This window comes from Hypanus sabinus, chromosome 5, assembly GCF_030144855.1.
Source record: "Hypanus sabinus isolate sHypSab1 chromosome 5, sHypSab1.hap1, whole genome shotgun sequence".
NCBI lineage: Eukaryota > Metazoa > Chordata > Chondrichthyes > Myliobatiformes > Dasyatidae > Hypanus > Hypanus sabinus.
Genome location: NC_082710.1, coordinates 154,244,481 through 154,269,384, shown reverse-complemented (window position 1 = coordinate 154,269,384; position 24,904 = coordinate 154,244,481). Strand labels below are relative to the sequence as shown.

The 24,904-nt window shown below is 46.5% G+C and overlaps 1 protein-coding gene across 1 annotated transcript in view; it reads right to left on the bottom strand.

The window, feature by feature from the left end:
* Positions 1-23,360, bottom strand: part of LOC132394480 (ral guanine nucleotide dissociation stimulator-like) — a 120,168-nt gene extending 96,808 nt beyond the window's left edge. The window contains exon 1 of the mRNA XM_059970688.1: positions 22,890-23,360. Within this exon, the coding sequence (XP_059826671.1) occupies positions 22,890-23,006 (117 nt within the window). The 5' untranslated portion in view covers positions 23,007-23,360. The remainder of the gene's footprint in view (positions 1-22,889) is intronic.
* Between the last annotated feature and the right edge of the window lie 1,544 nt (positions 23,361-24,904).

Genomic DNA, 24,904 nt, shown 5'->3' with positions numbered 1-24,904 from the left:
CAACATTTTCCAATTTTTATTTATTACAGAATTCCTGCAGCTGTGTTTTCTGATTTCCATTGTTGAAGCCAACATTATCTTCAAATTTAATTCATCCTTCATCCCATTACCCCCACCCCTCAGCCACGAGATCCATTCAGCCTGCTGACCCACCACCTCCATCACTTTCCTGCCTGTTTACTTCTCATCAGTGAATGAAAACCTTCTTCCTGTCAACCTTCCTGTCTCAGTGACGGAGTAGCCACACACCTCCGCAGAAAGAGTTCCAAACGTATCTAAATCTGTGAGCAGTTTTCAGCCTCTTATCTTAGAATGATGTGCTGCAACTGGAGAGGGTTCAAAGGAGATTCACAAAAATTATTCCAGTATTGAAAGGCTTGTCACGTGAAGAGCGTTTGATTCACTAGAATTCTGAAGAATGCGGGGTGACCTCATTGCTACCTATCAAATGGTGAAAGGCTTTGAGAGATGTGGCAAGGATGTTTCCCATGGTGAGAGAGTCCAAGAACACAGCCTCAGAATAGAGGGGAGTCCTTTTAGAATGGAGTTGAGGAGGAATTTCTCCAGCCAGTGATTGATGAATTTCACGACACCTGCCGCTGATAATAGACCTGATTCTGATTCTGGAATTTCAGGCAGCTACACAGACCAAGCCTTTATGTATGTTTAAGTCAGAGGATGATAGGTTCCTGCTTGGTCAGGGCATGAAGGGATGTTGGGGGGGGGGGGGGGTGCGGGTGTGGTGGAGGCTGGAGAATGAGGCTGAGATCAGCAATGGCTGAGCTTAATCGATAGGCCAAATGGCCTAATTCTGCTCCTATACAATTCGGCTCCCCCCTTGGAAGTTTTTATGTTGTATTATTTTGCAACATTAAATCACAGAGGATTTAATTTGGCTTTTATGACACTGACCAACAGAAAAAGACTCTTCTGTGTCAAAGTGAAAACAGATCTCTACAAAGTGATCTAAATTAATTACAAATAACTATAAAACACAAAATAATTGATTGCATAAGTATTCATCCCCCTTTAATATGACACACCAAATCAGCACTGGTACCGCCAATTGGTTTTAGAATTCACATAATCAGTTAAATGGAGATCTGGATGCAGTCAAGGTGGTTCAATTGATTGTAGTAAAAATACATCTGTATTTGGAAGGTTCAACTGCTGGTGAGTCAGTATCCTGGCAAAAACTACAAAATGAATACAAAAGAACACACCAAGCAATTCTGCGAAAAGGTTATTGAAAAGAGCAGGTCAGGAGATGGATACAAGAAAATTTCCAATCACTGAATATCCCCTGGAGTACAGTTAAGTCAATCATTAAAAATGGAAAGAATATGGCTCAGCTGGAAATCTGCCTAGAGCAGGACATCATCAAATACTGAGTGACCGTGTAAGAAGGGGACTAGTGAGGGAGGATACCAAGAGATCTATGGCAACTCTGGAGGAGCCACAAGCTTCAGTGGCTGAGATGGGAGAGACTGCGTATACAACAGTTATTGCCCAGGTGCTTCACCAGTCACAGCTTTATGGGAGAGTGGCAGAGAGAAAGCCACTGTTGAAAAAAAACTCACATGAAATCTCAGCTAGAGTTTACTAGAAAGCATGTGGGAGACTCTGAAGTTGGCTGGAAGAAGATTCCATTGTCTGATGAAACCAAAATTGAGGTTTTTGGCCATCAGACTAAACGCTATGTTTGGCATAAGCCAAACACCGCACACCATCCCTACCGGGAAGCATCACGCTGTGGGGATGCTACACTGTAGCAGGCCCTGGAACGCTTGTGAAGGTAGAGGGTAAAATGAATGCAGCAAAATACAGGGAAATCCTGGAGAAAAACCTGATGCAGTCTGCAAGAGAACTGCAACTTGGGAGAAGGTTTGCTTTCCAGCAAGACCTCAATGATCTCAAGCAAAAAGCCAAAACTACATGGGAATGGTTTAAAAACGAAGTTAATGTCCTGGAGTGGCCAAGTCAGAGTTCAGACTTCAATCCAATTGAGAATCTGTTGCTGGACTTGAAGAGGGCTGTTCACGCATGTAATCTGACAGAGTTTGAGAGTTTTGCAAAGAAGAATGGCGGAAAATTGTAGTGTCCTGATGTGCAAAGCTGATAGAGACCTATCCACACAGACTCAAGGCTGTAATTTCTGCCAAAGGTGCTTCTACTAAATACTGACTTGAAGGGTGTGAATAATTATACAATCAATTATTTTGTTTTTACTTTGATCACTCTGAAGAGATCAGTTTTCACTTTGACACAAAAAAGTCTTTTTCTGTTAATTGGTGTCAAAAAAGCCAAATTAAATCCACTGTGATTCATTGTTGTAAAACAATAAAACCTGAAAACTTCCAAGGCTGGTGGGGGGGAGGGGGGAATACTTTTAATGGACTCTGTATCTTATGGTCATGGTCTAAAGAAAGAGATAGCTCTTCATCACATCTGTCCTTGGACAAGCCCCAATCAGAGAGTCACAGAAAGAAGGCAAGGACTCAGTCAAGGCAGAGAAGGCGACAGAGCAAGAGGAGGTAAATGGGGTCCTGAGGGGGTTCATAAGGATTATCTCAAGGAAGAACTAGTTAACAAAAAAGTAGCATTCAATAGCTCTGGGCCTGTACTTGATGGAGGTCAGGAGGAGGTGGGGCGGGTGGATCTCATTGAAATCTACTAGATACTGAAAGGCCTAGGACAGACATGGAGATGTTTCCATTGGTAGGAAAGTCTGGTATCTGAGGGTACAGCCTCAGAATAAAGGGACGTCCCTTTTGAACTGAGGAGAAAAGGACTTTCTTCAGCCAGAGGGTGGAGAATCTGTGAAATTTGTTGTTTTGGAGGGTTGTGGTGGCCTAGTCACTGGGGGTATTTAAGGCAGAGATTGATAGTTTATTAATTGGTTAAGGGTTATGAGGAGAAGGTGGGAGAATGGAGGTGAAATAAAAATATCAGATGATATTCCAATGAGATACCACCCCCCTTCATTCTTCAACTCAAAGGTACAGTATCAGACCCTCCTCGTACATTAATCCTTTCATTTCCAAAATCATTCTTGTAAACCTCCTTTGCCCCCTCTCTTATGCCAATACATCATCACATGACCCAAAACCACCTACAACACTCCAAATGTGGTCTGAGCAATCCCTGACAAATCTCCAGCGTTGCACAATTGCTTTAAATTTCTAGTCCTCTTGAAATTAATGCTATCTCAGTGTCTCCTAAATGTCCCAAATATATCCATCTCTATCAGCACCCCTGGCAATGCATTCCAGGTACCTACAACTCTCGGCACAAAGAAAAACCTACCTCCGACATCTCCCACAAACTTGCCTCCACTCACCTTAAAAGGGTGTTCTCTGGTATTAGCAAATACTAGTATTCACAAAACCTCTGCATTTTGTCATACTTGCAACTGAAGTGATAGAGCAGACGGAGAGAAAGATGGCTCGCTGGCTGCTCGGAGAGGTACAATCACAAATTCAGCAGCACATTCCTCATGATGCACCACTACCCGTGCTGGGTGACAGGTAAACCTGTGATCAAAGTACATGTATGTCACCGGGTACAATGTGGAGATTCCTTTTCTTGCGGGCATACTCAATAATCCCAATAACCGTAATGGGATCAATGAAAGACCGCACTAATAGGGTGGACAACCAGCACGCAAAAGACAACAAACTGTGCAAATACAAAAAAAAAGAGATAATAACAACATAAACAATGAATGTCGAGGACATGTGAGGACGTGCAATTGAAAGTGAGTCCACAGGTTGTGGGAACAGTTCGGTGATGGGGTGAGTGAATTCTCCCACTAGTTCAAGAGCATGCTGGTTGAGGGGTAGTAACTGTTCATGAACCTGCTAGTGTGAGTCCTGAGGTGCCTGTACCTCCTTCCTGATGGCAGCAGCGAGAGGAGTGTGTGGCCATTTATCAATCTGCAGTATGCAAATTGGTGTTTACGAGACGCTACAGCTGCAGCAGCAATGCACAAGGGTCGCTGCAGTGAGTACAGTGTGGGAGGGACGTATGCTTCCGGGTACAATGAGTACCTCTCCTACAACAAGTCGGACACGTCCAGTCAGTCTGACGGAGATTTGCTCAACGAGGACGGTAAGGGCAGGAGCTTCACCTCACAGCTGTCCCATCACGGGTGAGAGCATCGTGTGCAGGTCTGCTTGCCGAGCTGAGGAAGGACGTGGTTGAGCTGGGAATGGTGCAGGGAAGATGCACAGGGACCGGAGCGCTCATGTTATAAGGAAGGTCTGGATAAGTTGGAATAATTTTACGCCCCCCCCCCACCCCCGAAAAAGTGCAGGAAGCTGAGCATAAACACAAGAATTTCTGCAGTTGCTGGAGTAACTCAGGACTGAAATCAGGGAGTCAGAGGTCAGAATAAGGAGGTGAGGGGAGGGGAAGGAGTTCGGGGAGGCCGGTGATAAGCTGTGCCTTCACCTTGCAGATGTATGTAAACTCACGAGATGAAAGGTCACAACCTTTTCCCCAGGGCACGAGGTCATGGGCAAGAGAGAGTATATTCAGAGGGGATACAAAGGGCATCTTTTTTCCCCACACAGTAGGGGTGTGGAATGTGTGAAAGGAGCAACGAAAACCCAGGGGAAAGAGGAAGAAGGGATGAGAGGACGTGATAGAGGTGGGTACAATTACAATGTTTAAAAGACAGTTGGACAGGTACAGGGATAGGAAAGGTTTAATGGGCCAAAGACAGGCAAATGGGACAGGCGCCATTAGACAGGTTGGTCAGCGTGGATGAATTGGGACAAAGGACCTGTTTCTGTGCTGTACAATTCTATCAAGGACAGGGGGAGAAGGACAAGTCAGGCAAGATCTCATGTTCTCATGAACTGACTCCAAGACGCCAAGACTGGGGATGCAGTGGACCGCCATAAAAACTACAAGATCTGAACCAGCTGGTAAAATGAGCTGAAAAATGACAGATAGGATTGAACGCAGACAGCTGTGAGGAGTTGCGCTTATGGGAGGACCAACCAGGGTTGGACTTACACAGATAGTGGTAGGGTACTGCGCAGTGTGGCAGAACCAAAGGGACCTGGGAATACAAATACATAATTTCTTGAAAGTGGTGCCACGGGTAGATAGGGTCCTAAAGAAAGCTTCTGGCACGTTGGCCTTCGTTAATCAATGTACTGAGTACAGGAGTTGCAAAGTTATGTTGAAGCTGCATAAGACATTGTTGAGGCCTAATTTGGAGTACTGTGTGCCGTTTTGGTCACCGATCTACAGGAAAGATGTCAATAAGAATGAAAGAGTGCAGAGAAAATTGACAAGGATGTTGCTGGGACTTAGAGAGAAAAGTGAATAGATCAGGACTGTATTCTTGAAAGTGTAGAATGAAGGGGGATTTGACAGAGATATATAAAATTGTGAGGGGTATAGATAGGGTAAATTCAAGCAGGGTTTTTCCACTGAGGCTGCATGAGACCAGAACTAGAAGTTATGCATTAAGGGTAAAAAGGTTAAACATTGAAGGGGAACAAGAGGGGGAGCTTCTTCACTCTGAGGGGTGGTGAGAGTGCGAAACGAGCCTTCAGCCGATGTGGTGGACGTGGGTTCAATTTCAACAGCTAAGAGAAATTTGGATAGGTACACGGATGGGACGGGTATAGAGGCCTATGGTCCAGGTGCAGGTTGACGGGACCAGGCAGATTAATAGTTTGGCATGGACTAGATGGGCCAAAGGGCCGAAGTGTTCTATGACTCCATGGTACCAGGGAACAGCGTTACTCACCTGTCCTCATGCTTTGTGTAGAGCTTTGCAAATCCACCCAGCAAATGTATGTCCTGGGGTACGCGGGTAGGTCGATACTTCCCAGACTAGCAGTCCAGACGCCTGGCCTACAACCCAGAGACTGCAGGTTCAAAGCCCCAGTCAGCTTTTAATTTTGGATTGATAGTCCTGAGTCATGGCTAGTGTTTTTGCAGAGGATAATTGATAGGTGGTTTTATTAATGTCACATGTAAAAGGCTTTGTTTTACAATCCATCCAGCCAGGTCATTACAAAATATAAGTACAGCAAAGTAGTACAGGGGAAAACCAAACTCATGATGAAGAATATAGTGTTACAGGCACAGGGAAGGTGCAGGGCACACAGACAATGAAGTGCAAGGCAATAACAAACCAGCTTTTGAGCTCAAGGGTCCACTTCTATCATCAGGAGACCATCCCATAGTGGGAGCAGCCATTGTGTGACTGGGCCAGTGTCTGAGTGGGAGCTGCAGTTTAGGCTCATCAAACTTTGGCAAGGAGAGCCAGAGGCTGTTTGCAGATTTTCTTTTTGCCATTTATCCCTTCTTTCTTTTCTATTGCACATTTAAAACAGTGGGCATGCCAGGCGGGGTAGCTGAATACGGGATGTGGGAAGTCAGGGAGAACACCCCCTCCCCAGCATTCCTGATGATTACACATACAAGAAGTGCATCCAGCTGCAGCTTCTAACACATTGTGTGAAGGAGCTGGAGCTGGAACTGGGTGAACTCAGGATCATTCGGGAGGCTGGGGGTCGATAGACAGAATATACAGGGAGGTAGTGACATGCAAGGTGCAGGACCCATGTAACCGGGTGACCGTCAGGAGGGGAAAACAATATAGGCAGCCACTGCCGAGTACCCCTGTGGCCGTTCCCAACAACAGGTACATCACTTTGGATACTGTTGGAGTGACGACTGAGCACCCAGGTCTCCAGCACTGAGCCTGGCTTTGTGGCTCGGAAGGAAGGTGGGGAGAAGAGGTAAGCTGCGAGGTTGGGGGATTTGTTGGTTGGGGAAAGAAAAAGGAGGTTTTGTAAATGAGAACGAGATTCCCAGATAATATGTTGCCTGCCGGGTGTCAAAGTCAAGGACATCTCAGATTAAGTTCTCAGCATTCTTAAGTGCAAGGGTGAGCAAGCAGAGGTTGTGGTTCACGTTGGGACCAGTGAGATGGGTAGGATGGGTTACGAGGTCCTGCAAAGTGAGTTCAGGGAGTTAAATACAAAGTTAAAGAACAGCAACTCCAGATCTGTGATCTCGTGATTGCTACCCATGTCACGTGCTAGTGAGGCCAGCAACAGGGAGATCATACAGTCTAACACATAGCTAAGGTGATGGGGCAGGAGGGAGGGCTTCAGGTAATTGGATCATTGGGCTCTCTTCCAAGGAAGATGGGACCTAACAGAAGGGATGGTTTGCACCTGAACCGGAGGGGGACCTGATATCCTAGTGGGAAGATTTGTTAGTGCTGCGGAGGTGGGGGCTTTAAACTAGAGCTGCAGAGGGATGTGGACCAGAGCGCCAGAAGAGTCAGTGAATGGGTTGTACAGAAAGATGTTATTAAGCTTACATAGAAAGTCAGGAAGAGGGATCGAGCATGGTGGGACTAACGTCCTGAGTTGCGGATATGTCAATACAAGGAGTACTGCAGGAAAGTCAGGAGCTTAGAACATGGGTCAGCCTGTGGAATTATGATATTTTAGCTATTAATGAAGCTTGCTTGCAGGAGAGGTAAGACTGGCAGCTCAAGTGTTCTGGGGATCTTTTGTTTTAGATGTGATAGAGTGGGACGGATTGAAGGGGCAGAGGGTTGCATCACTCGTCAGGGAGAATGGGCTCAATCAAGACAGACTGGAGAGCTCGTCTCCTGAGGCTTTACGGGTAGAACTGAGCAACGAGACAGGCACGACCACGTTAATGGGATTAGATTACAGACCACCAAGCAGTACACGGGATTTAGAGGAACAAATTTTTAGAGAGTTCGCAAACTGTTGCAAGACACAAAAGGCTGTGATAGTAGGCGATTTTGACTTCCCACATATTGATTGTGACACCCACACTGTGAAAGGGATAAATGGGGAAGAATGGGAAAAGTGTTCAGGAAAGTTTCCTTATTCAGTACATAGAAGTCTCAAGGAGAGAGTGTGTGATACTTGATCTGCTGTTAAGGAATAAGATAAGACAGATGACAGAAGTCTGTGTAGGAAAAAAACTTTGCATCTAGTGATCATAATGTCATTAGTTTCAAGGTAATTATGGAGAAGGCTAGGTCTGGTCCTTGGGTTAAGATTCTAAATTGGACAAAGGCCAACTTTGATGGTATCAAAAAGGACTGACAAGTGTTTTCTGACAAAAGTGTACTTGATAAGTGGGAGGCCTTCAAAAGTGAAAGTTTGAGAGCACAGAATCTGTATGTTCCTGTCAGATTAAAAAGCAAGGATGACTGCTTTAGGGAACCTTGGGTTTCAAGAGAGATTGAAGCCCTGGGTAAGAAAAGAAGGAGGTGCATAGCGGGTCTAGGCAGGTAGGAACAAATGAGGTACTTCAGGAGTATAATCAATGCAAGAAAACATTTAAGAAGAAAGAGCTAAAAGGTGGCATGAGGCTGCTCTCCCAAACAAACTGAAGGATCATCCGAAGGGCTTCGACAGATACTGCATGCTAAGAACAAAAGGATAGCAAGGGACAAAACTGGGTCTCTGCAAGGTCAGAGTGGTCATCTTTGTGTGGAGCCAAAAGAGATGGGGGCTATATTAAATGGATGACTCTGGAGATGGACAGAGTCTGTAGATGTGAGGTAGTGAAGTCATGGACTCTATAGAAATCACAGAGGAGGAGATGTTTTCTGTCTTAAGGCAAATTAAAATGAAGAAATACTCAGGGGCTGACAATGTGTTCCCTCCCACCCTGTGGGAAGCTAGTGCAAAACTTGCAGGGGACTAACAGAGGTGGTTAAAACCTCCTTAGCCACAAGTGAGGAGACAGAGGATGAGGATAGCTAACGTTCTGTTTTTTTAAGAAAGCTCCAAGAGTAAGTTAAGAATTTATAGGCTGATAAGCCTGACAAAAAGAGTGGGAAAACTATTGGAGTTTATTCTAAAGGACCAAAGGACCAGAGACTGTTTATGAATAGTCAATGTGGCTTTGTATGTGGTAGGTCATGTCTAGCAATCTTATAGAACTTTAAGGAAGTTACAGGAAAGTTGATGAAGGCAGGGGATGTTGCTTACATGGAACTTAACAGGTTTTTGACAGGGCCCACATGCAAGGTTGGTCAAGAAAGTTCAGTTACTCCTTAGTTAAGGTGAGGTAGTAAGTTGGGTTAGACATTGTCTTTGTGGAAGCTGGAAAGTGGTAGTAGATGGTTGTCTCTCTACTGGAGGCCTGTGACTGTTGGAGTGCCTCAGGGATCGGAGTTTGATCCCAATTTTTGTTTGTCATCTATATCAATGATCTGGATGATAATATGGTTAACTGGATCACCAAATTTGCAAATGACACCAGGATTGGGGTGTAGTGGACAGCAAGGAGGACTATCAGAGCTTGCAGTGGGATCTGGACCAGCAGGAAAAATTGGCTGAAAGATGGCAGATGGACTTTAATGCACACAACTGGGAGGTGTCCCACTTTGGAGGGACCAACCAGGGTAAATTTTTCACGGTAAAAGAGGAGTGTAGAAGAACAGACTGATTTGGGAATGCAGATTTACAATTCATTGAAAGTGGCATCACAGGTAGATAGGGTCATAAAGAAATCTTTTGGCACATTGGCCTCTGTAAATCAATGTACTGAGGGGAGAAGAGAAAATGTGCATAGTGGAAGGGGTCTTTGATAATTCTGGCTGCTTTTCTGAGGCAGCAGGGAGTGCAGACAGAGTCCAAGGTGGAAGATTACATTTGTAATGGATTGTTCTGTTCACAACCCTCTGCAATGGTGTGCAACCTTGGGCAGAGCAGTTGCTGAGCCAAGCTGTTGTGTTTCTGGACAGGATAGTTTTTGCCTTCATTGAAAGGAATTGGTGATGAATCTCTGGATTTCTCTAGCCTATGTAGGCTAGTTACAGAAGAGGCAGATAAATTTTGCACGTTCAAGGCTTATGGGTAACTAGCATAAGAGAGACACACAGGACAGAAACAGACCCTTCTGTCCATCTAGCCTGTGCTGACCAGCAACCACCCATTTCTACAACATTAATCTCAGGGCCTCGACTGTATAAAAGACTCCCAACCCTGATTGAGGTTGCAACCAGTTTTTAAGAGGGAGCAACTCCTCTCACTGTGGTACAGCAGGTAGAGTTGCCACCTCCCAACTCGAAAGACCCAGGTTCGATCCCGGTCTCCGGGAGTGTCTGAGTATGGTCTCTCTGTGACCGCATTGGTTTCTCCCAGCTGGTCTGATTTCCTCCCACATTTAATGGCCACTGTAAATTGCCACAAATGAGTAGCGTAGATGAGTGGCAGAATTTGATGATAATGTAGGGAGGATCATTTCTGAGGACAAAATTGGGGGAATGGGATTAATGCAAACGCTTCAATGTCATGGTGGAGCTTGATATAAATACTGAAGCTGACTGAAGCATTACATGAGAAAAGAGAATATCAAGAACAGCAGATCAGCTGTTGGGGCTCTGAACTCAGATCTCTCTCTCTCTCACACTCACTCACTCACATATTGGTGGGGAGGGCTTGTTGCAAATTGTCAAGTCAGAGAACTGGGACAAAAGCAAGGCGGCAGACTTTAACACTGTCAATCAGTGAGTTGCTTTGGTTACATCTCCCTTCTTGCTGAGTGACACCTCTCTGCTCCTTTCTGAGGGGAGGGGCAGAGCACACCATTGCTATGTCGCATGGTCAGGTGAATGATCTTTCTCGGGGGCTGTGCTGTTGCTTTCTTGTTGGGTGCAGGGTGCTGATGCTTTTTGCTGAAGTAAATGGGGGGAGGGGAGATTTGATGCTCTGCCGCTGGTGGTGTGTGGGGCATCTGAGTGGGGGGGGGGGGCTTTGGAGTTCAAACTTTTTTACTGTATCCCATTCTTCGGGGTACTCTTCTGTTTTCGTGGTGTCTGCGAAGAACAGGAAATTCAGGATGTATTTTGAGAACATTCTCTGATACTAACCGGAAGTACTGAACTATTGAAAATACTTGGGACTCTGCTGGAGAACAAATTCGAATCAAATGTGATGGCAGGCAACACAGGAGATCCCAGGGCAGAGAAGAGAAAGCAGCTGAGCGGTTCAGAGACGGGAGCTGAGAGCAGAGCGATTAAGATCAGGCGTACAGTGGAGCCATTGCCATATCTTCGGGGCAGGGAGGTCGGGGGCAGGCCTGGAGGAATGCTGCAGCCTGGCTTCCTGCCCTGTCTCCATCCTGTACAGTCAAGGGTTTTCCATAGCAGTCAGAGCCAAATGCCGAGGGAGATTTCTGTGTAATCTAAACATCATCTGCAGGGAATGTATGGTTTACAAACAAAAGGGAATAATGTATCCACCTCTCCCCGTTTACAATTCCCTTCCCCCACCGTACCTCCCCTTCCCTCTCAGTCACAGTGAAGAGTGCAATGCCAATGCCCCAGTGCATTCATCCATCCTCCTGATTCCTCCATTTCTAGATTGACAGATGATAGCAGGCCGTCTAGTATTTAGACTAAGATATAGGAGTGGTAGGCCACTCAGCCCATCGAATCTGATCACAATTCCACTCTCCCACCTTCTGCCTGTAACCCTTAACCACCTAATCAATCAAGAACCTATCAATCTCGGCCATTAGTACATCCAATTGCTTAGCCTGCACCACCTTTTGTGGAAACAAAATCCACAGATCCATCAGCACTTGGCTAAAGAGTTCCCTCCTCATCTCAGTTTTAAAGGGACATCCCTTTATTCTGAAGCTAGCCCGCCCCATGAATGGCAACATCCTCTCCATGTCCACCGTATCCGGGTCTTCCAGTAGGTTCCAATTAGATTCCTCTTCATCTTCTCAACTCCATTGAGTACAGCCCCAGAGACAACACGTGCTAGTGCTTTTGTTACCAGGATCATTGTTGTGAACCGCCTCAGGACCTTCTCCAGGCATCAGAATTGCTCAGTATTTCAAACGCACTCTGACCAAAGCCTCATAAACCCTCTGCAGTATATTCTTGCTTTTATATTCTAGTCTTCTAACAGTGCCTTTACTGACTTAATATCTGCACACAGTACAGTGGCTGTGTTTGATTAATATCTGTATACCACAAAGGCCCCATGTACTCTGCCCGCCTTGGGTCTGTATCTGCACAACTGCAAGCTGTAATCGCCTGTTAGTATCTCCCCATAAAAACCTCTGCCCTGGTGTGGATTCAAAAAGCTCACTACTCTAAGGAAACTTCTCCTCATCCCTAAATAACCCACCCCTTCCTGAGTCAATCTGTCCTGGTCTGACCTTCCTTAGCCAAGGAAACTCTTTCCCAGCGTCAAACAGTCGAGCCCTGTAAGAACTCTGTACATTTCATGAGATCCACTTTCACTCCTCTGAACTCCAAAGAGGTGCAGTTGACTCAATAGCTCTTCTTTTCAACGGATGCTGCCTGGCCTGCTGAGTTTATCCAGCTTGTTTGTACATGTTGATTTGACCACAGCATCTGCCGTGTACTTTGTGTTTAATATCTCTTCTGATTGCCATCCCTCAAACCAGTTTTCATTGATCTTAACCGTGCTTATGATAACACAGAGTAGTAGGGCTGACTATTCAGCCATTTGCTTGGCCAATGATCTGTATTTCAATGTCCCAGGACCTGATACCTCCCTGATTACTTTACATTGGACAGTCAGGTGCAATAGTTTCAGCCTTCGAGGCTTTTGTATCTTCCTCCCTTCCCTCCTATGATTACAACACTTTGAACTTCCCCTAATACAGTAAGAACAGACTAATTACTTCACAATGTGCCTCGTTACGGCCTTGCACCATATTGTCCGCCTGCATTGCAATTACATTGTACTCTGCATTCTGTAACTACTGAAACGTACTGATGTGACGAAACGTGTATGAACAGTATGTAAAACAAAGTTTTTTCACTGGACCTCAGTACACGTGACAATAATAGACCAATGCGGAAGCCACTTGGACAGGTACATGAACAGGGATCATTGGGAGAATGTGAGGCAATGCTGGCAAGTGAGACTAGCTGAGTTAGACACACAGATCAGCATGGACAGTTAGCTCTTCTTGTCTAACCCTACGACTCCAATATCCAGCTGCTTCCTGAATATGATTAATGATCTGGCTTCAATTTCTGTGGTAGAAAACTCGACAGATTTTCCATTCCCTGGAGGAGAAATATCTCCTCATCTCAGTCTCGCAATGGCGAGTATATTCGTCCTGAGGTGAGGAGACTGATACGAAAATGAAAGCCCATGCAAGCCTTGTACCTTTGTTATAGAGTTCAACTATGATCTGCTTGTTAAACCTGTGAAGCTTTTGTTTATAGTGGCCAGTTTTCTTTCCGTCCTAATGATTTAACACTGATTTCCACCACATCCTGTTCCTAAGCATGCTTCCTCTGTGCCAAGATATCCTCTGTCACACTCCGGAGGCCGATAATTATAGATTCCAGTCTTTACATTAAACAATATTGTCCCATAACTACCATTGTCCCTTGATATGTTCATTCCTGATCGGGAATGTGTAGGGCTGCTGGCTTCACCCTCTCCATTTCCTTCAATCAGCTCCTCCCCCTGCTCCCCACAGACTCGATTACCCCACTGGGATATTCTCATCGTGTCTCTGAAACAGACACGCACACACAGAGTCACACACAGATACATACAGACACTCACAGATACACACACACACACACACACACACACACACAAACACTCACAAAATGCTGGAGGAACTCAGCAGGTCAGGCAGCATCTATGGAGAGGAACAAACTGTCGACCTTTCAGACCTTTGCAATTTGGCCTTTACTCCAAATGCTCGGTCATCCAGAATCACGCCCCCACATTCTTAGCGCACACCATCCCAACTCCGAGCCATAGAGCAGCACAGGGGTGCAACTGGCAGAGCCGTTGACTCACAGCTCCAGACCCGGGTTCGATTCTGGCATCTGGCTCTGCTGTGTGTCGAGCTTGCTCTGGCTTCCTCCCACGGTCCAGATACATCCAGGTTGGTCAGTTAATTTGCGGCTACAAATTGCCCCTAGTGGGTGTCTGAGAGGTAAATTCCGGGGGGGGGGGGGGGAACTGATGGGAATGCAGGGAGGATAAAATGGGATCAGTGTAAGTGACTGGTTGATAGTTTGTGCAGTTTCAGTGGGCCGAGGGACCTGATTTCATGTTGAACTCAGTTTCTCTTTCCACTGCTGTGGTTACCTGGCTTATTCCTGCTGCATTATTCAATAAAGGAACAACATTATCCATCCTCCAGCCCTCTGGAGCCTCAGCTGTAGCTAACAAAGATGCAAAAATCACCATCACTGCCCCAGCTCTCTGCTCCTTCACTTCTCATATCTTCCATCTGAGTATTTACCCGACTTCCTCAGATCAAGGCCTTTAACCCCTCCACCTTCTTAATACTGACATGGTCAACAGTATCTAATGCAGAGGTAACGTTTAAAGATTCATGTGACTGGTTTTTTTTAAACACAAAGAGGTGGCTGCCTGGAATGCACAGGGGAGGTGTGGAAGCAGGTACAATCCGATGCAAAAGTCTTAGGCAGGGAGGGTACGGTCAATGTGCAGTCAGATGAGATTAGTGGAAATTGAAATCATGATCATTACTGGCATTGCAGACTGAAGCTGGGCCATATTGTTATACATTCTATGTTCTTCCAAAATACTCCACCTTGAGCTCCTTGTCCTCCACATCTCCTTATATGAAGTATCCACTTTGCACCCGTTCGGACACTATGAGGAGCCACTCTTTCTCTTAGATCCCCCTTGCTCGGAACGCTTGTACTTTTCCAATAACATCAGTATTGCATCATTCACAATCACACTATCCTCCCTCCCACTCAGCTCCTTGTCCACCTCCCTCCTACTGCAGACAGTTAACAAACCCTCTCTGGTCTGGCTCCACTTCTGTTAACCAGTCCCAATCAGTCACACCATCTCGCTCATTGCCTCCCCAAGCCATAGAACATAGAATGGCTGACTTTTAACATTTCCTGATTTGACCTGAGATGTCCACAATCCTGTGCTATCTCAAACTATATACTTTTCTTTTACCGTCTCTCAGTCTTGCACTTGTGTCACCATTTTGGACATGCGTAAACTATACATAATTTATCTTCATTTAAGCTCACGTTAACTGAGGCTTGTCCTCATCCAGGAATGTACTGTGCTCCTACTTCAGAAAGACAGCTCTGGCAATTTTTCAAGCCTACAATCAACTTGTAAGGGGCAGCACCAACGCTTCACGGTTCAGACGACTGGGGTTCAATTCCCATCACTGCCCGTAAGGAGTCTGTACGTTCTCCCCGTGACCGCATGGTTTCCTCCGGGTGCTCCAGTTTCCTCCCACAGTCCAAAGACGTCCCAGTCAGGAGGTTAATTGGTCATTGTAAATTGTCCCATGATTAAGCTAGCATTAAATTGATGGATTACTGGGTCTTTGCAGAATCAGAATCAGGTTTAATATCACTGGCAAATGTCGTGAAATTTGGTAACTTTCCAGCAACAACACAATGCAAATCACAATATCAAAAAAAACTGAATGACATTAATTACATATATGTATATTAAATAGTCAAGTTAAAATATGTAGTGCAAAAGACAAAATGATATAGAAAAGGAGTGAGGTAGTGTTTCATGCTGTATGTCAATAACAGCAAACAAAAACTTGAAAGCTGAGTGACGTCTCTTGCTTCTTCATAAAAAATAAACCCCAGCGCTTTCTGTTATTTTCTCTGCTGTCTGAGACTCATTTTGCTGAATGGTTCAATGTTGCAACTAAAATCAGGACAGGGAACATTCAAATCACAACACCTCAGGAGTAAGGCGTGACCCTTACCCCCACTCCCAATGAGGAGACTAGCGATCCAGTCCCAGCCTGAAGTGTCAACTGATCATGCTCCTCCATGGATGCTGCCTGACCTGCTGGATCTCTCCAGCATGTGCTGTTCTCAATTACTAAAGTTCAAAGTAAAATCTATCATCAAGGTACAGACATGTTAGCCATTTGGCCCATCGAGCCAACTCCACCATTCAATCATGGCTGATCCTTTTTAGACCCCCTCCTCAGCCCCACTCCCCGACCTTCTCCACATAATCTCTGATGCCATGCCCAATCAAGAATCTAAAAACCTCCACCTTTAATATGCCCAACCTGGCCTCCACATCTTCCTGGGGTAACAAATTCCACAAATTTACCATCCTCTAGCAAAAGAATTTTCTCTGCAACTCTGTTTTAAATGGACAACCCTCAATCCTGAGGCCGTGCCTGGACTCCCTTGGAAAACATCCTTTCAGCATCCATACCATCTAGGCCTTTCAACATTTGTAATCCTTCTAAATTCCTGATCCTTCATCCTTCTAAATTCCAGTGAGTACAGGCCCAGAGTCATCAAATGTGCTTCATGTGATAACCCTTTCATTCCTGGAATCATCCTTGTGAACCACCTCTGGACCCTCTCCAACACCAGCATCTCCTCTGATGAGGAGCCAATACTGTTCACAATACTCAAAGTACATGGAGCTAGGAGCCAGGAGATGTGGGGAGGGGGTAGGGAAAGGAAATGGAGAGGGAGTGTGCGCGTTCATGCAAGATCCCTGCAAGAGCGTAGAACAGTGACCCTCTTGGATATGAATCACAGTACACAATACTTAAGGCACTCACCAATGCCTTATAAAACCTCAGCCTCACATCCCTGCTCTTCTATTCCAGACTTCTCGGAATGAATGCTAACAATGCATTTGCCTTCCGAACCACCAACTCGACCTGCAAGTTAACCTTCGGGGTGTTCCACACAAGGACTCCCAAGTCCCTTTGCATCTCGGATTTTTGGATTTTCTCCCCATTTAGAAAATATTCTCCATTTTTACTTCTCCAGCCACATACAACCCTGAGATTCTTTATGGTGCAGGCATACTCAGCAAATCTACAGAACAGTAATTGTAAACAGGATCAATGAAAGATCAACCAGAGTGCAGAAGACAACAAACTGTGCAAGTGCAAACATAAATAAACAATGAGACGTGGGTAACAAGATAAAGAGCCTTTAAAGTGAGACTATTGGTTGTGGGATGAGTGTAGTTATCCTCTTCTGCTCAAGAGTCTGATGGTTGAGGGGTAGTAACTGCTCTTGCACTTGGTGGCGCGAGTCCTGAGGCTCTTGTACCTTCTCCCTGATGGCAGCAGTGAGAACAGAGCATGGCCTGGGTTGGGTGGGGGGGGTATCTCTGATGATGGATGCTGCTTTCCTACGACAGCATTTCATATAGATGTATGTGCTCAAAGGTTGGAAGGGTTTTACCCGTGTATTGGGCTGAATCCACTAGCTAGGTGGAAGCTACAAAGAGTGGAAAAATGCCATTGGTGAAATTTAGTCACTTAGATAAAAATCGAACAAAAATTGACATTAAAATCACATCACAGTGCAGAATGACCTTGACAATAGGGCTGGAGAGGAATCTGGATTCTAACTTCTTCCCTTAATTCAGATGCATGCACTTAATCTCTCTCCATGGTGACACTCAGTACAGTAACAGCCACTTTGTGTCTGTTCAAACAATATCCTGTGTTCCATTGTTTTCTCCACGCAGAGGTCAAGGTTGTTGGTTAAAACAAAGTATGGAGCTAGGAGCCAGGAGATGTGGGGAGGGGGTAGGGAAAGGAAATGGAGAGGGAGTGTGCGCGTTCATGCAAGATCCCTGCAAGAGCGTAGAACAGTGACCCTCTTGGATATGAATCACAGTACCTTTGAAAGTTCAGAGTCATAGGCAAATCACTGCACAAAAGGCCATTCAGTCCCTTCGGCTTACACTAGCTCAAGGCAAAACCAAACCAGCTGATCACATTACCCCAGAGAAACAAGAGCTTGCAGATGCTGGAGGGTGCAGCTACATCCAGTCTGCTGGAAGAACTCAGCAGGTTGAGCAGCATCCGTGATGGGAAAGGAAATGACAATGTTTGGTGTGAAACCCGGCATCAGTACTAACAGCAGAGGGGGAAGATTGCCAGTACAGAGGGGAGAGAGGAAGAGGCCAGGAAGGTGATTGGTGGACTGAGGAGGGGTGCAGGTTAACTGGCAGAAGTGGGGCTGAAGTTGGGAGACTATGGTTAGTGAACAATGGAGAGAAACAGAGAGAGAGAGAGAGAGAGAGGGGAAAAGTGTGGGGTGAAAAACAGATGGAACAAGGTGGGGGTTGTGGGGACATAGGAGATAATGGCTGGCGGAGATCAGAAACCCAAACAGCACATTGGTTTAAGGTGGGAGGAAATAAATTAAAAGGTTAAGATTTTTTTGTGAACAAAGAGTGGCTGATATCTAGAATGCACTGACGGAGGAGTCAGATATAAATTCTAGGTTTAAGAAGCATGCCGGGGTTCCCAGCTTGGGTCCCACAGGACCCTTGCGTAATGGTATTGGTCTATGGCACAAAAAGGTTGGGAACCCCTGATTTAGACAGACTCTTATATAGGAGAGGCATAGAGTCCAAATGAGGGAAAATAGGATAACGTGGAGATGAGTAGAAGTGTCAGCATGAACATAGTGGTCTGAAAGGCCTGTTTCTGTGCTGTTTGGTCCCAGGGCTATATAAACAACATGCTGTTCCTCTTTTCTATCTCAAAGTGGAGAACTTCACCTCGATCCCCCCTTCCCCTTTTGTTTGGTCATTGGTCTATTATTGTCTCATGACCCAAGATACAATGGAAATGCTTTGGTTTTGAATGGCATCCAGACACATCTCGGCACACATCAATTTATCGAAGCAGCGAGAGGAAAGTAGGTAGCAGAATACCGTGTTACAGAGGAAGTGCAGAGCGGGCGGGCCACGATGAGGTAGTCTGACAGATCAGGAGTTCACCTTTACTGTACAAGAGATCTAGTCAGAAGTCTTATAACAGCTGGGTAGAAACTGGTGAGTCTGTTGGTGTGCGTTCCCAAGCTTTTGGAACATGGAACTAAGAGAAGGTGGATAAACACACACAAAATGCTGGAGGAACTCGGTACATCAAGAGGCATCTATGGAAACAGATGTTTCAGCCCAGGACCCCTCAGCAGGAGAATGCGAGTCCTGTCCCAGTGGGCGAAGGGGCCGAATGTCTCCTCTTCCCCTCAAGTTGAAAGAGAAGTAAATGGCACACTTGTGTACCAAACTATCCCCTTCTGTTAACACAGTCCCGGCACAGTTCTGCCCCTCCTATCTTCAACGTTAGTCTTTGAGGAACTGGCCATTATAGGGAAATGAGGGTGAACGTCTGTCATTAAACAGTGTTGACATCCAACTGTTAGAGCAGCCTATTTGTATAAAGGCTCATTGTCTAGAGGTGCCTGCAGGTGAGCTAGCAAATAGATTTCCCTGGCATGTCAACTGGTTAAACGACAACATGCAGAACCGTCCAACTAACAGTGAACAGAATATTAAAAATAAAGTTAGAAACCACAGTATTATAGGAGATCTAAACTTCCCCTTTACAAGTGAACTAATGACTGTTGTGCTGCTTGGTGCATTAGTATAGCATTTGTAGCGACTGCTTGCTGTCTTAAAATAAATGGTTTAAGTCTTTGGCCAAGACCGCTGACAAAGCTGTTTCCTGAGCCTTTTTAGACCAGTGTGCCTGCTAACTTTTCAATGGACAACACATATAAAGAATGGCCAGCAGAACAATGGGGATTTGGCATCCTACCCCCGAGGCGAGAGCCGTCCAATCCCAGCACTGCCGAGCCAGGGTGCTGTCCCTAAATCAATTTACAAGAAAGGTCCATACCCTCAGGCTTACCTCAAAGAGTGCGTTACTACAGGCCCTTTCCACTGATGGTTATCCCCCAACAGTGTTATTAATATAGCTGATCTGGTCGCAAAGATAGTGGATCTTGCTGCGTACAAATTAGCCACTGCAGTTCCTACACCAGGACTGACAACACTCTGATTGCGAAAAACCCTCTGGAACAAGGCGAGTCCTTTCTTCCTCAACACTCTTTGAGTGTGATTTTATGGTCAATTTTACCACTCAGCAGTTGTAATTTCCAAGTGTAACGAGTCGGATTTAAGAGTCACAAGGCCACGTGACCCACTGAGTCGGCTCCGATCTTCAAGACCATGAAACACAGAAGAGGAGTTGGGCCACTCAGCCAATCAAGCCTGCTCCACCATTCAACCAAAACTGATTTATTTTCCCTCTCAATCCCATTCTCCTGCCTTCTCCTCATATCCTTTGACACCCTTACTAATCAAGAACCTACCAAAGCATGCTTTAAGAATACTCAATGACTTGTTTCCACAGACAAATGTGACAATGAATTCCACAGATTCACCACCCTCTAACTAACCACCCTCATTATTGCTGTTCTAAAAGGATATTTTCCTATTCTGAAGCCGTGCTCTCTGATCCTAGGCTCCCCCACTATTGGAAACATCCTCCCGATATCCACTCTATCTAAGCCTTTCAATATTCTGTATGTTTTAATGAGATCCCCCCCTCATTCTTCTAAACTTCAGCCATAGCCATCAAATGCTCGTCATACATTAATCTTTTCACTCCTGGCTTCATTCTTGTAAACCTCCTCTAGTCTGTCACTTCTGGATATTATTTAAACTGTGTGATGTCTGAATGGTTGTGCTGAGAAGGTCCTGAGATCCCTCATACAGAACAGAATGCAGCTGAGGGCTGGCAGAGTCTCAATAGGCCAAATGGCCTACCACACTGTGAGAGAAGTATATGAGGTACTGCGCATGATTAAGAAAGGACAAGTTGGCTTTCATCGCAGGGGAGTTGGAACCTTGGTGTTAGTGAGACCAGCCCCATACGAGCATGATCCCTTTATCTCTGTGCACCATGCAGCAATAATCTCCTAGATTAAGTATGCGAACAAAGAGTTTTTGTCCATTATGGACAGATGGGAAGATGGGCCCAAAAGCCACTATTTTGGTACTGACTCCTTGAATAAACAGCCCTATTACCTCACCCCCTGTTAACCCAGTCAGACCCTGCCCTATTGCCCTGGTGTTAGCAACAAAGCACCAGTATGAGATTCCAATGCCAATTTGACCCTATTAGAGATGTTCCATTAGTCTCCCCCTCTCTCTTGAAAACTAACTTGCTTTTTCACTTTCCTGGGATGTGAAACATCCACTCTGTTCCCGTCACCACAGATGCTGCTTGCCCTGCTGAGTCTTTCCACCTTTGACCTGAAATGTTAGCTCCGTTTCTCTCTCCACAGATGCCGCTTGACCTGCTGAGTCTCTCCAGCCCTTCTGACTTTTAGGTTCCAACAGGTTCCCAACTATCTCTTGTTCATCATCAACAATACCTGTCATGAAATTTGTTGTTTTGTGGATTAAAATTAAATACGTAGTGCAGAAAGAGAACTAAAATAGTAAGATAATGATCAAGTGGTGGGGTGGAGATACGTTTCCATCAAAGGAGATGCAAGGCCTCCGCTGGCCTGCGGGTCACCTTGAGCAAGGTGTAGTACCCGCTTAGCACTCCCCGTTTGATCAGGGTCACGTGAAGCGATGGGAGCCGATTGTGGATATATTAGCAGCTGGTGCATGTCACAAGTCCTGGTTATGCAACCACTGATGCCAGGCAGCCAATCCCTGAAGAGTGTTGATAATGTCTGGGGTCACCCATCTTGTAAAGGCACTACCCAGAAGGCAATGGGAAACCACTTAAGTAGAAACCATTGCCAAGAACAATCATTGTCATGGAAAGACCACGATCACCTGCAGCATATGACGGGGCACAGAATGAACAAATGTCCATGGGCTCACCGCATGGGTTCTAAAATCTGATGGCAGAGACGAAGGAGCTGTTCCAGACAGCAGTTGAGTGTGCACCACCTCCCTGATGATAGTAATGAGAAGAGGGTATATCCTGGGTGTGGGGGTCCTTTGCTGCCTTTAGAGCAATGGCCTTTTGAAGATGCCAATGTTGGAGAGGCTAGCACCTAGGCTGGAGATGGTTGAGCCTACAGAACAATTTGTCCTTTTAGATGCTTCATATAACCCAATTCCATTTTGAAAGAGTTCCTGCTGGGCCTGGTTTCAGGCATCCAGATCAGCAATAGCTGCCTCAATTGCAATTGATCCAGTGTCTCTGCAGCCCGGTAAGACGCACCCACTGAGCCAGTGGCAACAACTTTGCCTCCTGCATGCCGTCAATAAGCGGAATTCGAGCCCCTTTGAAATCTCTCCTCACCACCCCAGCAACAAGCTGGAAAAGTGAGGCCCCAACCTGAGGGCAGATACCTCAGGGTTACAAGGTGGTGCCACATAGAGGGAGACAATGGGGGAACTGACCCCTAGGGTGGGGAGCTTTAATATAACGGCGGAGCCTAACCGGATCAGTCAGCACAGGGTTCTCGGGAACACGTTCCACAGCACAAGACAGTTTTGTGAGGGGAGTTCTAGGTACTTCCGTGCGGATGGGGTAGCAGAGATGTGGAAATGACAGCATCAAACGGGGGGCAGAGGGTTAAATTGTACTCCTCTCGTCTGGATGTGGAGGCACCGTTGTACTCTAAAGGGTCTGGGAATAACGGGTGTGAGAGACAGTGAGAGTGACAGCGAGAGAGTGAAACTCGAGAGACGAACAGCCAGACAGAGACAGAGAATACAAGGGTGACGGGGGGAGCCGCTGTGTGCCGGTGTATATGTGTCTGTGTGTGGGGGGGGGGATCGGGGGTAGCGTTGCAAGGTATCTCAGAAGACAGCGACCCTCTGTTCCTGAGGAAGGGGGCACCGAGGAGCGGCGGTGGGGTGGGGTGGGGTGGGGGTGGTGGATTTCGGGTTCTGGGAGCATTGCGGACCGCGGGGCGGAGACGAGCTATGCTCTTCCGAACAGGATGTGGATGGGCCGAGAGATCTTCGTCTCTACCCACCCGCGCCCCCTCCACAACCCCCACCATCCTCCCATCCCCGGCTCTGTCCGCGGCAAACGTGCAGGTGCCCAGAACTTACCAGCGGCACCTCCTGGTCCGGGTCCCTCGCCCTGTAGCCGCTCAGCACCACGTCGGGGTCCCCCGACAGCTCAAGTTTCACCCCGTCCAGGAGGTGACGGACCGTTCGAGCCAGCATGAGGTGTCCCGGGGCAGCAGGACCCTCCGGGGTCTGGCGACCTCTCCTCCTCTGCCCGAGCCGGCTAACCCTGCCCGGGTCCCGGTGCCTTCATGGTAACAGCAGCCACCGTCTTCCTCCGGCGGGACATCAGCCCGGGACTCCCTGCCCCGCTCTTCAAAGGGGCGTCAGCGCACTCCCGCCGAGTTCGGCTCTCATCTGATGAGAGAGTTGCAGAGAGAGTGAGATAACCTCCCGGAGACTGTCAGCAAACTCAGAGGTCCCCGACTCCTGCTCTCTCTCCCTCGCTGCAGAAGTGCTGTCGGGCAGGCGCTGCACACAAGCTACCCGCGTCCTCTCTCACAGACTGAGGAGGAAACGGTGTTGAGGCGACGAGGAAGAGGGAGGTGGGAGTGGCGGAGAGCGGCTCCCTGAGGGGCGGAGCGCAGTGGCCGCAGCGCTTCACGGCGGACTGCCGGGCCCGAGTTACAAGGGCATGTTCTCTGACCATAACAACACACACACACACACACACACACACTGTCACACATACAGTCACACACACACACACTGTCACACACACACTGTCACACACACACTGTCACACATACAGTCACACACACACATAGTCACACACACACACACTGTCACACACACACACATAAGTCACACACACACACTGTCACACACATACATACAGTCACACACACACACATACAGTCACACACACACACATACAGTCACACACACACTGTCACACATACAGTCACACACACACTGTCACACATACACACACACACATACAGTCACACACACACACACATACAGTCACACACACACACACTGTCACACATACAGTCACACACACACACTGCCACACATACACTGTCACACATACACTGTCACACACACACACACACATACAGTCACACACACACACACACACTGTCACACATACAGTCACACACACACACACACACACTGCCACACAAATACACACACATACACAATCACACAAACACACACACAGTCATACTAACACACGGAGACACAGATACACTGTCCCTGTCACATTGACACACTGACAGACGAACAGACTGACACACAGTCACACTGAGACACACACACACAGACACCTCACACTCTGACAGAAACCAACACATGAAGACATGCACAGACACCACACACATACACACACTAACATACACCAACAAAAACACACACTGACAGCCACCAACGCACACTAAGTGACAGGTCAAGACACACCAGTATACAGATACACATAAGCAGAATCAGGATTATTATCATTGACACATAAATTTGTAGTTTTACAGGAGCAGTACAGCACAAAGGCACAAGAATCTGTAACTTACGAAAGTAAATCAAGGAAAGAAAGGAATAGTGAGGTAGGGTTCATGGACCATTCAGAAATCTGATGGTGGAGGGGAAGAAGCTGTTTCAAAGGTGTTGTGTTTGTGGCTCTAGGCTCCTGAACTGATAAGAGTAATGAGAAGAGGACATTGCCAGATGAGTGAGGCTTTCTTCAGATACTAGGAGACTGCTCGATGGTGGGAAGGTTGTACACGTGATGGAGCTGTCGGAGGGAGTCAGTAACTTCTGCAGCTTCCTGACACCCTGTGCACAGGGGCCTCAACACGGCTGCGCTGCAGCGAGTGAAAATGCTCTCCACGGTACATTAACAGTCTTTGGCAACACACTAAATCTCCTCAAACTCATAATAAAGTGTAACAGCTGTCGCGTCTTCTTCATGAATACGACAATGTGTTGAACCCAGGATAGATCCTATGAGATACTGACACCCAGGAACTTGGAACTGCTGGCCTCTCAGTGAGAACTGGTGTGTGTTCTCCCAACTTCCCCTTCCTGAAGTTCACAGTCAATTATTTGGTCTGACTGGC